The sequence below is a fragment of the Podarcis filfolensis genome (assembly GCF_964270895.1).
Source record: "Podarcis filfolensis genome assembly, chromosome: 4".
In the NCBI taxonomy this organism is placed as follows: domain Eukaryota; kingdom Metazoa; phylum Chordata; class Lepidosauria; order Squamata; family Lacertidae; genus Podarcis; species Podarcis filfolensis.
The window spans coordinates 104,341,582-104,355,582 of NC_139607.1; the positions used below are offsets into that span (position 1 = coordinate 104,341,582).

The window sequence follows — 14,001 nt, forward strand, 5'->3', positions numbered from 1 at the left end:
GATCTGAACGCTGTTCCTACGGGTTTTGCCAGTTTTTGCGGATTTCTGCTGTCGTATTTTCTCTTTTGGAAGGAGCATAAATTTGGTTTTTTTTATTTATTTCTTAAGTATTGGGGGGAAATTGAGTAAAAATTGGCCAAAAAATCGCTGTTTGAAACCCTGTGGACAAACAGGGAACTACAACTTGTTTTTTTCTGAACTGGCTACTTTCGATTCTTCTTTTCACATTTTTTAGGCTTTGTTACATTCAGAGATTGCTTTAGGATTTATGGAAACAAATGGGACGATTTTCCCCCAAGCTTAGAAACTGGTTAAAATACTTTATTTGGAACTACCTTACTCTGGAATCTATTTAGAATTGGATTAAGATTTTTCTTTTTGATTATTGGAATCGGACTCTTGTTTATTTGACTCTTTTTTATTTTTGTTGCTGTTCTGGCAACTTCAAATTTTCTTTTTTCCTGAAATTGTGACTTTGGTATGTTTCTATCTCCAATGTGAGAAGTATTACTGAGTATATTTGGACTTAATTTTTGGACTAATTTAAAATTTTGGATTTTTGGATCATCTCCGGAGGGGAATTATCATAATTGGATTACAAAATTTTTACAATTGGATTATAAAATTTCTACAATTGATTAAACCTTCTTATTCATTGATTTTTCTGTTTGGAACATTGCGGACTTTGAATTTTGGTCTCTACTGCTCTTAGCTAACTGGAACTAGCCTAATTGGTGGCGGAAGAAGGATTAGCCTAAGTGGTGGCGAGAAGAGAAGGGTTATACCATCCTACCTCTATTAACAACAATTGGATTTACAGACTATACCCTTTCCGATTCTCAGGGGGGAAGGACCTATTTGTAATAATTGATGTGATTTTAGTTAAAGGCTGATTGCAATAATTTGAACATCTTATTTGGTATATTATAAGTGGCTATAAATTGTTATTAGGAGAAGATGAAGAAATCGGGCGAAGGAACCCCAGGGGACAGGAAAGGGTCGAAACAAGAGTCAGAATTTAGAGCGGAAATTTTGAGGATGTTTGCAGAAATTAAAGAAAGTGAAAAAAAATTGGAAACTAAATTAAGAACAGGTGGACAATAGAATTGGTAAAATGGATAAAAAAATCGATGAAACAGTGAATGAACTTAAAGGGCAAATAAAAGAGGTAACTAAAAGAACACAAAAATTAGAGGAAGGGTGGAAAAGAACAAAATTAGAAATGAAAGATATGAAAAGAGAGGAAGAGAAGATGAAAACAGGTATGTCAGAGATGAACAAGACCCAGGAGGAAGTTTTGGATTCGATTGCAATGAATGAATTAAGACAGAGAGAAGGCAATTTGAGGTTGAGAGCAATACCGGAAACACAGGGAGAGAACATTAAAGAGAAATTGATAAAGGAATTGGCACAATGGTTGGAGATAGAGCAGGAAGAGTTTGCAAAGACAGTTCAAAGTGCATTCAGATTGAGAGTAAAATCAGTTAAAACACGGAAAGTACCAGGAGACTGTTTAATTACATTCAAAGACAGAGACATGAGGAATCAGATATTACAAAAGAATAGAGAAAAAAGATTAAACATCGATGGGAACTACATCATCATTTTCAAAGATATTCCAATAAGATTATTGAAACGAAGAGAACCATATAAAGCATTTGTACAAATTCTCAAGAGAAACAACATAGAATTCAGATGGGAATTCCCTGAAGGAATCTCATTCTTCTATAAAAGCAAGAAACACAGACTGACCAGCCCAGAAGAGACAAGCAAGTTCCAGAGAAAATATAAAGAACTAAGAACAGAAGAAGATGAAGAAAAAGGAGCTGTAGGAGGAGCAGGAGTAGGAGGACTGGGCCTAAGGGTAGGCGAAGAAAAAGAGGAGAGAGGAAAGGGACCAGAAGAAGAAGAGGAAGAGGAGGAAGAAGAAGAAGAAGAAGAAGAAGAAGAGGAAGGAAAAGCAAAGGGACAATAAATTTAAAGGAAAAAAAGATCATATTCAATCTAAGAGGCAACAATGGCATTAAAAATTTGGAATTGGAATATTAATGGAATGAATGATAGGAAAAAAAGGAATAAAATCGAACAATGTTTAAAAAAGAAAAATTTGGACATAATCTGCCTACAAGAAACTCATGTGGCAAAGAAACATAGAAAAGTCTTGATTAACAGAAGATTAGGGAACGAATTTACTTCTTCTGACAAAAGTAAGAAGAGAGGAGTGGTAATATACGTGAGGAATAAAATTGATGCCCAACAAATTTTTAAAGATGAAGAAGGAAGAATTATTGCGGTCCAGATCAAATGGCAAGGCGAAAAAATAATAATTGTCGGGATCTATGCACCGAATGGAAACAAGACTGACTTTTTTAGAAATTTGGAAGAAAAGCTGTTCGAATATGTAGACCAAAAGATAATAATATTGGGGGATATGAATGGTGTGGTGTCATTGGAAATGGACAGATTAAGAGCAGCAGGAATTAGTAAAGAAGGGAAACTTCCAAAAACATTTTTTTCAATGATAAAAAGCTGCAACTTAATTGATATTTGGAGATTGAGACATCCACTGGAAAAACAATTCACATTCTATTCGGATCCGAACCAGTCAATGTCGAGAATTGATCAAATTTGGGTCTCAAATGAGCTAACTCCAAGAATCAAACTAATAGAAATCCAACCAAGAGTAATTTCAGATCATAGTCCAATAAAATTGGAATTACAAGGATATGAAGAGAGAACATTTAGATGGAGAATGAATGATTACCTCCTAGATGATCAAAAAATTGTGGAGAAAGCTCAAAAATCTCTGATGGACTACTTTACAAATAATTATAATAAAGGTACAAAAATCAATACGGTTTGGGATGCTAGCAAGGCGGTCATGAGAGGATTCTTTATCCAGCAGAATTCAATCAAAAACAAAAATAGAGAGAAAGGAAAGAAGGAAATTTTAAGACAAATAATGGACAATGAACAAAAACTGGTTAAAAAACCGAACAATGAGAAAGTAAAACAGAATATAAAGGCGTTGCAAACACAATTTGCGATGATAATCAACAAAGAGGTTGAATGGAATATAAAAAGAATGAGACAAAGGAATTTTGAATCGGCGAATAAATCAGGAAAATGGCTAGCTAGGCAAATCAAAAAAAGAAAAGAACAGAGTACAGTTAACAAAATCATCGTGGAGGGAGAAGAAATAGATAGCCCAAAAGGCATCAGAAAAGGATTCTTGGACTTTTACAGACATTTATATAAAAGAACAGAGAAGAATAATATGAGAAAAATAGAAAGATATTTAAAAGAAAAAATGGTGCAGAAGATCCCGACAGAAAAAAGAGACAGGCTGAACACCCCAATTGAATTAGATGAAATAAAATAAGTTATAAAAGAACTTAAAAAAGGGAAAGCTCCAGGACCGGATGGACTTACAGCAAGATATTATAAAGAGATGAAACACATCCTGTCGTTGCCTCTGAAAGAAGTTATGGACAATATTCTTAAAGAAAGAGAAATCCCGGAAACATGGAAGGAAGCATTTATCACATTCATTCCGAAACAAGATTCTGACTTAACACAAGTAAAGAACTATAGGCCTATTTCACTACTTAATACAGACTATAAAATTTTTGCAAGTATTTTGGCGAAAAGGATAAAGAAAATATTGCAGGATATCATACACAAGGATCAAGCGGGTTTCCTACCTGGCAGACAGATGAGAGACAATGTAAGGAATATAATTAATATTTTGGAATATCTGACTGCCAGAAATGAGAAACAAGCTATGTTAATATTTGTTGATGCAGAAAAGGCCTTTGACAACATATCTTGGGATTTCATGTTAAAAAGTTTAGAACATATGGAGGTAGGGAAGGAATTTCTCAATGGAATAAAAGCAATCTACACGGAGCAGAAAGCTAAATTAATTGTAAATAATGTGATTACAGAGGAAATAGGGATATCTAAAGGTACACGACAAGGGTGTCCACTCTCACCATTGTTATTCATCATGGTACTAGAGGTCTTTCTAAAATCATTAAGAGAAAATGAGGCAATAAAAGGGGTTGCAGTAGGCCGGAATGAATATAAGGTGAAAGCCTTTGCCGATGATCTGGTCATAACGGTGGAAGATCCTTTGGAAAGTATGAAAAACATACTTATGGAGGTAGAGAGATTTGGTCAAGTGGCAGGATTTATATTGAATAAGAAAAAGACTAAAATAATTGTCAAGAATATGGATTCAGATAAGATTGAAAATATACAGCAACAAGCAGGTATAGAGGTGGTGAAAAAGGTGAAATATTTAGGTATTTGGATAACCCCCAAGAATATAGATTTATATCAGAATAATTACACACCAGTGTGGAATGGGATAAAGAAAGATCTGGATGTGTGGGGACGAATGAAACTATCATTTTGGGGAAGGATTTCAACGGTAAAGATGAGCGTGTTACCAAAACTATTGTTTTTGTATCAAACGATTCCAATAATCAAGGGGACTGGGGTTTTTAAAGAATGGCAAAGAGTGATTTCGAGGTATATCTGGCAGGGAAAGAAGCCAAGAATTCAATTTAAGTTGCCAGACCTGAAACTGTACTATGAAGCCTCATGTCTCTGTTGGTTAAAGGAATGGATAAAATTAGAAAATACAGAGTTGTTGGATTTGGAAGGATTTGATAACAGATTTGGATGGCACGCGTATTTATGGGCTGGAAAGAAGAAATGTGGAGTTTGGAACTGACAGGGTTAAAACTCCGTGGTGTCCTGAATCTGGGAGGAGCTTGTCGCAGAGAAGTGAGTCACAGCGTGTGTCTGCTTTCAGACTTGCTTTCGATTTTGACTGAGACGCAGCTCAGCTCAGAGGCTGCGTGTGTGCTTTTGGAGCACGGAGAAATGTCGGAAGTTTCTGATGGATTTACTGCTTTGTAAATAAACGCTTCTAGAGATAAGAACCGAACTGTCTCTGGACTTGATTTATCCCTCATCTCACACGGACACAGGACCGCTGCTACTCTGCTCTCCTGCCAGGTCAGCTCCCAAGCAGAGCCACGCAGGGAAGCTTACTGGACGCAGGGATTTTTTTACGCAAAGGTTATGGAAGTTACGCGTTTCCTGACAAGTGTGAGAAGGGAGAAGGCTGCCAGCGTTGAGTTGCGGTGATCTCCTGCCAGAAAGGGCAGTGGGAGATGCTGGAGTGAGGAGCCAAAGGCCAAGACGGGCGGCTGCTTCAGAGGTCCAGCTTGTTGGCAAACTTGTGAGTACGCTGAAGCCCCGGGGGGAGGAAGATGGCTGCTGCTCAGGAACAGCAGGGCCATGAGAGCTTAAATATCCCCGGTGAGAGACTGAATGGGGCCAACTGGGAGGCCTGGTCAAGAAGAGCAAGGGGGTGGTTTGTGGCCACAGGGCTCTGGAGTCCAGTCCCTCCCAAGGTCTCTGTCAAGTCTGAGCTAAGGAGTGAATCATCCTCGCCAGCAGGACCAGCTGTTCGCCCTAAACGGCGCAGCAGGTCAGAGGGGGATGTTTCTGAGGGTGGTAGGGTTGATCCAGGTGATTCAGGCGCAGTTCCAGAATTCACGCTGAGGAGGTCAGCAAGATCAACCAAAGGGAAGCCACCTGAAAGGTATGAAGCCACAAGTGTCTGGGTTGGTGTGGCTAGATGTGAACCTGAATCCTTTGAGGATGTTCAGAAGTTGCCTCGGGAAGAAGCCAGCAAATGGCATGAGGCGATGCAGAAGGAGATGAACTCAATGGAGTCTCTTGGAGTGTTCTCACTCACACAGTTGCCGGCTAACCAGCAAGCTGTGAGCTGCAGATGGGTTTACCGACTGAAACCCACAGAAGCAGGAGAACCACAGTATAAAGCGAGATTAGTGGCCCGTGGATTCACACAGAAAAAAGGTGTCCACTTCACAGAGGTATATTCGCCGACCTCGAGAGCGGAGACTTTGAGAACGCTTTTGGCGATAGCAGCACAGAGAGGTTGGAAGGTGAACCATTTTGATGTAGATGTCGCCTACCTGAACTCAGATCTCCAGGAGGAGTTGTACATGCTTCCTCCTCCAGGGTTCGAAGTCAGTGAGCCAGGCGTCGTGTGGCGGTTGCACAAATCCATCTATGGATTACGCCAATCTGCCAGGAATTGGAATATGTGCCTACATGAAGCCTTAGAAGAGCTAGGTTTTAAGAGATCTCTTGCAGACAGTTGTCTTTACATTAGAGATTCAGGCTTGCAACAGCAAGTGGCCCAGGTGTTTGTTGATGACATCTTGCTCATGGAACGGACAGGTGAACAGGTAGAGAAGTTTGCTAAGGAGCTTGGAAAGCGGTTCAAGCTAAAGCAGCTTGGAGATGTCAAGTCCTATCTAGGCGTAGAGATCACAAGAGCAAGTGATGGAAGCTTTTTGCTTCGCCAGAAAGGTAAGATTGAACAGTTGCTTGAGAAGTTCAGGATGTCTGATTGTGCAGGTGCCAGATCACCCATGGAGACTGGGTACGTGAAGGAGTGTCAGCAAGTAGAACGCGTGGTGTTCGAAAATACTGAACTCTTTCAGTCAGCTCTGGGTAGTCTGTTGTATCTGTCACAGTGGAGCAGACCAGACATAGCGTTTGCTGTCAATCTGCTCAGTAGAGAGGCTTCAAGTCCTAGTGTGCAGGCCTGGAATGGTATTAAGCGGGTGCTACGTTACCTGCAAGATACCAAAGACTTTTGCCTCAAGATGTCAGCTGAGGGTGATGTCAAGCTGACCGCCTGGGTGGATTCGGATTGGGCTAACCTTGAGGACCGCAAATCAGTGTCAGGCCTAGTGGTGAAGTTTGGGGACTCAGTGATTGGGTGGAGGTCCCGGAAGCAAAGTCTCATAGCGCTTTCATCTACTGAAGCTGAGTTCAGTGCGCTATCAGAGGTTTGCAGAGAACTGGAGTTCTATGTGTGTTTGGTGGAGGAAATCTGTGGAGAGAATTGTCTGCCCGTTGTGGTGCATGAAGACAATCAACCATGCCTCAAATTGGCTGAGACAGGGCAATTCAAGGCGAGGACCAAACATTTGGACATACGGTTCCGGAATGTATGTCAGAGCGTTCATGAGGGGCTAGTTGCTCTAAAATACTGTCCCTCAACCAAGAACCTCGCTGATGGTTTCACAAAACCATTAACCTTCCAGAAGCACGAGGAGTTCTGTGAGGGTCTGTGTATGGGGAAAGCATTGTTGGCTATTGTCCCCAGATGCAGGACAAGAGGGGGTGTGGAGTTTGGAACTGACAGGGTTAAAACTCCGTGGTGTCCTGAATCTGGGAGGAGCTTGTCGCAGAGAAGTGAGTCACAGCGTGTGTCTGCTTTCAGACTTGCTTTCAATTTTGACTGAGACGCAGCTCAGCTCAGAGGCTGCGTGTGTGCTTTTGGAGCACGGAGAAATGTCGGAAGTTTCTGATGGATTTACTGCTTTGTAAATAAACGCTTCTAGAGATAAGAACCGAACTGTCTCTGGACTTGATTTATCCCTCATCTCACACGGACACAGGACCGCTGCTACTCTGCTCTCCTGCCAGGTCAGCTCCCAAGCAGAGCCACGCAGGGAAGCTTACTGGACGCAGGGATTTTTTTACGCAAAAGAAAATCCATAGAGGTTTTGGAAACCACATTTTCAGAGGACCGTTAATAGAAATATGGGAGAGGTATAAAAACCTACTCGAAGCAAAAGCTCCACACTGGTCGTCTCCGTTAGAGGTTATGACTGTTAAAAAAATTAATATGAGAAAGAATTGGATTACATATGGAAATTTGATCACTAAAGAAGGGGGGAAATGGAAAATGAAACCTTATGAGGAAGTGAAAGAGTTTGTGTATGATTGGCTACATGATTTTCAAACAAATGAAATGTTTAAGAAAGATCTTAAAGAATATGGATACGCAGAGAAGGATTCTAAATTTCAAACGGAAATAATAAATAATGAATATAAAATCCTATCCAAAATGTATAAAATATTGTTGGAATGGCACACAAAGGATGAAGAAGTTAAATCAGTTATGATAAAATGGGCCAGAGATATTGGTCATAACATACAATTTGATGATTGGATAAAACTATGGAATGAAAGTATTAAATTTACTGCATGCACTGCATTAAAGGAAAATGTTATGAAAATGATATATAGATGGTATATCACACCAGTAAAACTAGCAAAAATGTACAAAACATGTAAGAAGTGTTGGAAATGTAAAGAAAAAGATGGTACATTTTTTCATATGTGGTGGGAATGTAAGAAAGTGAAAAGCTTCTGGGAGTTGATATATAATGAGCTGAAAAAAATGTTGAAATATACATTTGTTAAGAAACCAGAGGCCTTTCTCTTAGGAATTGTTGGTAATGAAATAAATAGAAAGGATTATAAAATTTTCCAATATGCAGTGACAGCGGCAAGAATATTACTGGCTCAGAATTGGAAACAAGAACAAATACCAATGTTGGAGGAATGGAGAACGAAGCTGATGGACTATGCAGAACTTGACAAACTGACTGGGAAGATTAGATATCAACGAGATCAAAGATTCATCGAGGACTGGAGAAAATTAGCAGAATACTGGGAATGTATAAGTGATAACGAAATAACGTTAGTGGCATTTAAAGAAGCTTCCTTTGCTTTTGTAGTTTGTTCCACCACTTCCTTCAGGAGGTCCTCCTTGTTTCTTTCCAGAAATTGTTCTTTGTCTTGCACTGTTTTTATTTTGATTTTCTTTCCTTTGTAGTTAAAAGACAAGCCTTGTGGAAACTCCCATCTAAATAATATATTGTTCTTTTTCAGCAGAGTGACCAAGTCCTTGTAGTAAGCTCTCACCTCCAAGATGTATTTAGGGATGTCTTTATATATCTGCACAAAAGAATCTTCAATCTCCAAAGTTCTTTGAAATTGTAGGTTTAGTATTCTATCTCTCTCCTCTTTAGATCTTAAAGTTATCAGACAATCCCTCGGATTCTTTCTATTTTGTCTCCTGCCCAGTCTGAAAGCAGTTACTATCTTGAATTCCTCCTCCTTCAAATTTACCTGCCAAAATTCCGAAAACTCTTTTGTGAGAAAGTCTACCAGAAAGTTTCCCTTCTTTACTTCTTTCATGCAGGTAATACAAGTTAAATCTCCCCCCCCCCTGCTCCTGCCTGCTAGGGGGGAGGTTCAAGTTCAATGTCCGAGTTAAGCAGTTTTAAAATTATTTTCCGTCAAATTGCAGCTTTGTATTTCGTTGCTTTGGCTGTCATGCAGTCCGGGAAAGGCAGACTTCCTTACTTTTTACCTTCCCCGTTTTCGGCCAAATTTCTAAAGTTGTTTTAAAGTTGTTGTTCAGTCCTACTCACGGGTAATCAGATTAAATTCCAAATGTCAGGAAGGAATCGGCGCTCTCCGTCCATGGCGACGCGGCTTCACTCCACGGGCTGGGTAGCGACTCTCAGCACCGCGCTCACACCCGATGCCACTCCGGAGCCTTTAAAAAGGCTCCTTTGCAGTAAGGGGGGGCGCTTAAGGTGCCCACCGAGTCTCCGTGTTCACAGGCTTCCGCGCCTGTGATTTTAGGGGTCCCCGCTTCACCGTAGCGGTCAGACCCGAACTCGTGGAGTAGTCTCCCTGAGCGGAGCTCAGCAGGAGACCGCCATTGAGCGCTGGCGCCGACCGGAAGTCCCTGTTGACATATTTATTTCAAAATAGTCTTTCAAAGTTTTTTGGGCCTTCCTGTATACTTCTTCATCTCTAAACAAAGCGTCATTCATCCTCCATCTAAAGGTGCCGGTTGTTGTTTGCTTCATCTCCATCTTTACAGCATTATGGTCAGAGCAAGTTTTAGGGCAGATTTCCACTTTTTTTATCTTTGGTGCCATTCCTCTAGTAATCCAAATTTGGTCAATTCTAGTCCGTGTCAACTTGGCTTCAGAGAAAAAAGTTCCCTCTCTCTCCAGGGGGTTCTTAGTTCTCCAAATGTCAATCAAGTCCATATTGTCAGTCATTTCGAAAAAAGTTTTTGGTAGTCTACCATCTTTAGTAACTACCTGTTTTTGTGCCTTGTCCATGTTTGTAGATACAACTCCATTCATACCCCCCATCAGGATTACATTGTAGTCCATATAGTCCAAAAGAGTCTCATGCAACTTCTTAAAAAAATCAGATTTCCCCTCATTCAGTGCATATACCCCTACAATCAAAAATTTCTCTCCTTGATGTTGAATTTCAATTGCCAAATATCTTCCTTGTTCATCTTTAAAGATTAATTTCGGTGAAAATTTCTCCTTTGCATAAATCACCACTCCTCTCTTTTTTACCTTGTCAGACGAAATAAACTCTTGTCCCAATCTTTTGTTGATACGTATTTTCCTGTGAAGCCTCATTACATGTGTTTCCTGTAAACATATCAAGTCCAATTGCTCTTTTCTTAAAATGTGAAAAACACTTTTTCTTTTTCGAGGGGAGTTAAGTCCATTACAATTCCAACTTAAGAGTTGCAACGCCATTGTAAATTACTTAGTTTTCCCTCCAACTGCTCCAAGTTGTTGTTCTTCTTCTGTTGGTGGTTTGTCTCTCCCTGGACTAGAGAGTCCAAATGATAAGTTTGCTATATCTAAAATTCCTTTTCCTGATGCGTATAGCTCCTCACCAGACTCCACTTTCTTCTGTAGGTCTTCCTCGTGGTCTTTCAAAAACTTGTCTTTATTGTTTACTGTCCTTATTCTTATTTTCTTTCCTCTGTATTTAAAAGACAAACCTTGGGGAAATTCCCACCTGAAGAGTATTTTGTTTCTTCTCAATAGAGCCACCAAGTCTCTGTAGTAGGCCCTTGCATCCAAAATATATTTAGGTATATCCTTGAAGATCTCCACAAATGTTCCTTCAATTTCCAGCGTTCTTTGGTAGTGCAGATTTAAAATTTTGTCTCTTTCTTCTTTTGTTCTTAAGGTAATCAAACAGTCTCTTGCCTTATTCTTTCCTTGTCTTTTACCAAGTCTAAATGCACTCACTATCTTAGACCGGAAAGGCAGACTTCCTGTTTATACCTTTCCCGATCCGGCCGAATTTTTAAAAAATTTCTTCCAAATATTTGCTTAGTCCTACTCACAGGTAGTTGTTTTAGCTCCCAATTGTCCAGGAAGGAATCAGCGCTCTCCGGCTATGGCTTGCGGCTTCGCTCCGCGAAGAAGGTAGATGGCTCTCAGCTCCGCGCCGCTCACCCCCTTTCCGGTCCAGAGCCTTTAAAAAGGCTCTTTCGCAGCGGGGGGGCGCAAATGGAGCCCGCCGAGCCTCCGAGCTCACAGGCTTCACCGCCTGTGATTTTTCCGGGTCTCCGCTTCGCCGTAGCGGCCAGACCCTGTCCTCGCTGAGCCGATTCCCTCCGCAGCTCGGAGGGAATCCGCCATTAAACCGCTGGCGCTGACCGGAAGTTGGCTGCTGCATTCTGGATTAGTTGTAGTTTCCGGGTCACCTTCAAAGGTAGCCCCACGTAGAGTGCATTGCAGTAGTCCAAGCGGGAGATAACCAGAGCATGCACCACTCTGGTGAGACAGTCCGCGGGCAGATAGGGTCTCAGCCTGCGTACCAGATGGAGCTGGTACACAGCTGCCCTGGACACGGATTTAACCTGTGCCTCAATGGACAGCTGTGAGTTCAAAATGACTCCCAGGCTGCGCACCTGGTCCTTCAGGGGCACAGTTACCCCATTCAGGACCAGGGAATCCTCCACACCTGCCCGCCTCCTGTCCCCCAGAAACAGTACTTCTGTCTTGTCAGGATTCAATCTCAATCTGTTAGCCACCATCCATCCACCAACCAACTGCCTCCAGACACTCACACAGGACCGTCACCGCCTTCACTGGTTCTGATTTGAAAGAGAGGTAGAGCTAGGTATCATCCGCATACTGATGAACACCCAGCCCAAACCCCCTGATGATCTCTCCCAGCGGCTGCATGTAGATGTTGAAAAGCATGGGGGAGAGGACAGAACCCTGAGGCACCCCACAAGTGAGAGCCCAGGGGTCTGAACACTCATCCCCCACCACCACTTTCTGAACACGGCCCAGGAGGAAGGAGCGGAACCACTGTATGACAGTGCCCCCAGCTCCCAGCCCCTCAAGACGGTCCAAAAGGATGTTATGGTCGATGGTATCAAACACCACTGAGAGATCCAGCAGAACTAGGAAACAGCTCTCACCTTTGTCCCTAGCCCGCCGGAGATCATCAACCAGTGCGACCAAGGCAGTTTCAGTCCCGTGATGAGGCCTGAATCCCGACTAGAAGGGATCCAAATGGTCCGCTTCTTCCAGGCGTGCCTGGAGTTGTTCAGCAACCACTCGCTCAATCACCTTGCCCAAGAATGGAAGATTTGAGACTGGGCGATAGTTGGCCATCGTGGCCGCATCTAAAGATGGTTTTTATTTTTTTATTTTTTAATGATATTTATTGAGATTTTACAAACAAAGAAAATTACAACATAAAAAAAGAAAAATAAAAATAAAAAAGATACAAAAATACAAAAAAATACAGAATATGTGAAAAATAAAAAAAACAATTAAAAATAAATCAGTCTTGCTAAACATGATTAGAAGGGACCATTTGATTAAAGGTATTCAGGTCGGAGCTAAACAGTATAAACTTAAAGCGTTTGCAGATGACTTAGTATTGACATTACAGGAGCCAGAATCTAGTACTAAAAGAGTATTAGAATTAATTCAGGAATTTGGTCAAGTGGCAGGATTTAAATTGAACAAGTCAAAGACTAAGGTTCTTGAGAAAAATTTAACACCGATTGAGAAAGAGAGGTTTCAGGGACTTCCGGGTCAGCGCAAACGACGAATGGCGGAGTTCCTCCGTTTGGAGGAACGGGCTCCATGGAAATTGGGTCTTCCCGCCGCGGCGAAGGCGGGGGCCCGCTAGAAATCCCAGGTGGAGAAGCCTGGGAACGTGGGGTTCGGCAGAGCACCAAGAGCGCCTCCCCTACTCATGAGGAAACCCCTTTTCGGGGCTCCGGAGTGAAGTGGGGTGAGCAGCGCGGTGCTGCGAACCGATTGCTATTTCCATGGAGGGAAGCCGCGAAGCCAACGCCGGAGAGCGCTGACTTTTTCCTGATGAGATTTGGACTCTAAATCAAGTACCCGTGAGTAAAAACGGAGAATTGGATCAAGAAAATTTATGAATTAGGCACAAGCGGGAAGGTTTAAACAGGAAGTCCGCCTCCCGTTTTTTGTATATAGACTGAAGCAAAGACCTTGCAAACTAATAGCCTGGAAAACTGCTTTAAAGTTGGAAATTTCCTGCATCTACAACTAATAAAACCCCCCTTGAAAGCAGGAGAAAAGGGGGGGGAATTTGACTGGTTAATCCTGCAGGAGGAGAGTAAAGGAATTTAAGTTTCCATCGTCCCAAACCTGGGGATGGGGTGTCGGGACAGAAATTGTTTGAGACGTCCATTGATTGAAAGTGGAGTGCTTTGACAGATAGTATTAAAAAAGAAGAGAAACAAATTAACTTCAACGCCACCTTCTGCATTTCTGTATTTTAAAGATACAAAGTATTTGAAAATCGAAAGGATTTGAAATCGAAAGTAATTTCTTTTGTTGGATACATTTTAAAAATGGATACAAAAAGAAACTGTGTCCCCTAGAGGGAGCTTGTCAGCTTGTTGTTGTAGCTCACAGCTGCAAGATTTGGATCGTGGGACCTGCCGTTTGACCTTGAGCAGAAATGTGTTGGAAGGAAGGCTTAGTGTCTGCCCTTGGCTTGCTGGAGCAGCTGCATGAAAAAATGAATTTGATGCATGAAAAATTGGATTTGATGAGCGCTGTGGCTAGTGAATATGATTTAACAGGGAAGAAGGATAAAGAAATCATACAGCGACCAACTCAAGAATCTGGTTTGATAAGGCAGGTCCAAGGGCAGATGAAGAAGGATTTGGCAGTGATTCTCCTTCAAACAACACGAATGGAGAGATCCAGAGTCCGGCAGGAACAAAAGTTACTGATTGAACTTGGAGTG

General features: G+C 41.6%; 2 protein-coding genes across 3 annotated transcripts in view; one reads left to right on the forward strand and one right to left on the reverse strand.

Moving 5' to 3' along the window:
- The window catches only part of LOC310760731 (uncharacterized protein), a 60,037-nt gene that overhangs the window by 16,156 nt on the left and 29,880 nt on the right, over nt 1–14,001 (reverse strand). The window contains exon 1 of one of the 2 annotated variants that reach the window (XM_083609813.1): nt 12,182–12,376. The exons of the other annotated variant lie outside the window; for it this stretch is intronic. Within the exon in view, the coding sequence (XP_083465939.1) occupies nt 12,182–12,208 (27 nt within the window). The 5' untranslated portion in view covers nt 12,209–12,376. Of the gene's footprint in view, nt 1–12,181; nt 12,377–14,001 lie in introns of those variants that run through there. 2 annotated transcript variants of the gene reach the window in all.
- TIMM10B (translocase of inner mitochondrial membrane 10B) overlaps nt 1–14,001 on the forward strand; it is a 270,934-nt gene that overhangs the window by 11,348 nt on the left and 245,585 nt on the right. The gene's annotated exons all lie outside the window — the stretch shown is intronic.